At 35.6% G+C, this 1,128-nt stretch overlaps 1 protein-coding gene across 1 annotated transcript; it reads left to right on the top strand.

Moving 5' to 3' along the window:
• Positions 1-336: 336 nt before the first annotated feature.
• On the top strand, positions 337-1,097 carry LOC109593505 (kelch domain-containing protein 3-like; the record flags this gene model as incomplete). The annotated part of the gene is made up of 2 exons (XM_020008557.1): positions 337-465; positions 579-1,097. Coding segments are annotated over exons 1-2 (532 nt in total), but the record flags the coding sequence as incomplete, so codon positions are not given.
• Between the last annotated feature and the right edge of the window lie 31 nt (positions 1,098-1,128).

Here is a 1,128-nt window from a genome sequence, read left to right as displayed (position 1 = left end):
ATTATTATTATTATTATTATTATTATTATTATTATTATTATTATTATTATTATCATTAGGTGATTTATTGCGTGGTAGTATCAGTTGCTATAAGAACAAGGATTGTTCAAGATCACTTGATATCAAGATACAGATGACTTTATTCTCAAAAGAATCCCAAGAATTAATAATACCAGAACACATTTACACACTTTCATGAATCATGATACTTTACTGAGTGTACTTTGTTTTGTCATTAAATCAAATGCCATCTCTGGTTATGTAATAAGAATTATTTCAGGAAAAATTATTTGATTTATAAACCTAATACATGTACGTGTTATTATGGGCATGACCACGTTTCTGCACGTGGTGACTAATAAAACTGAGTAGAGGGTGTGGTCTAAGTGATAATTAATTGGTTGGAATGTTAGGTGTGGCTCGTTGATCGAGTAGTTGTTTAGAAGAGGAGGATGTCTGGAAAAAGTTAGTTTATCTCTCCCTACCATCTTCCCTCCTCCTCTGTCTTCATGCTCTCTCTTTCTATTTATTCTTCTGTAGTCATTGTCTTCATTTCTATCATTATTCATTTACTACAGGTTTCAAAATGAGAGCTGCTCACAAAGCTCCTGTAATAGGGGAGTCCCTCTACCTGTGGGCAGGGAACCAGGTTGACTTACCTAAAGTTCATGACTCCCTTCAAAAGAAGGAACTGACCTCAAGAGTTGATGTGTACCAGCTTTCTACTGCTGACTGGTCCTCTCACCTAACAAGAGGTACTCCTCCATTAGGAGTAATTGGCTACTCCTGTACCACCTCTCATTCTAATATTTACTATTTCGGTGGAGATTGTGGTCATGATGACTGTTACCACAATACGTTGAATGTACTGAATACAATAAAGATGGAATGGACTTCATGCAGTAATGCTGAACAGTCATTGATGAAGAAAGCCTTTACTGGAATGATATCAGTGGAATTTGATGGAGCAGAATACCTTGTCATAATAGGAGGGATTGGTTCTACACCAACTGTTTACCATCCTCAGTTTCAATATGATCAACTTGATAATGGTCGTGTTCGTACTAATGAACAGTTACTTTATAATGTGTCCACTGGTAAGACTCTCTTCATATTAATAAATAGCTT

This window comes from Amphimedon queenslandica, unplaced genomic scaffold (assembly GCF_000090795.2).
Source record: "Amphimedon queenslandica unplaced genomic scaffold, v1.1 AMPQUscaffold_1208_Cont26778, whole genome shotgun sequence".
Classification (NCBI taxonomy): domain Eukaryota; kingdom Metazoa; phylum Porifera; class Demospongiae; order Haplosclerida; family Niphatidae; genus Amphimedon; species Amphimedon queenslandica.
The sequence above is the reverse complement of the archived record's forward strand: the minus strand, read 5'-3'. Positions and strand labels throughout refer to the sequence as shown.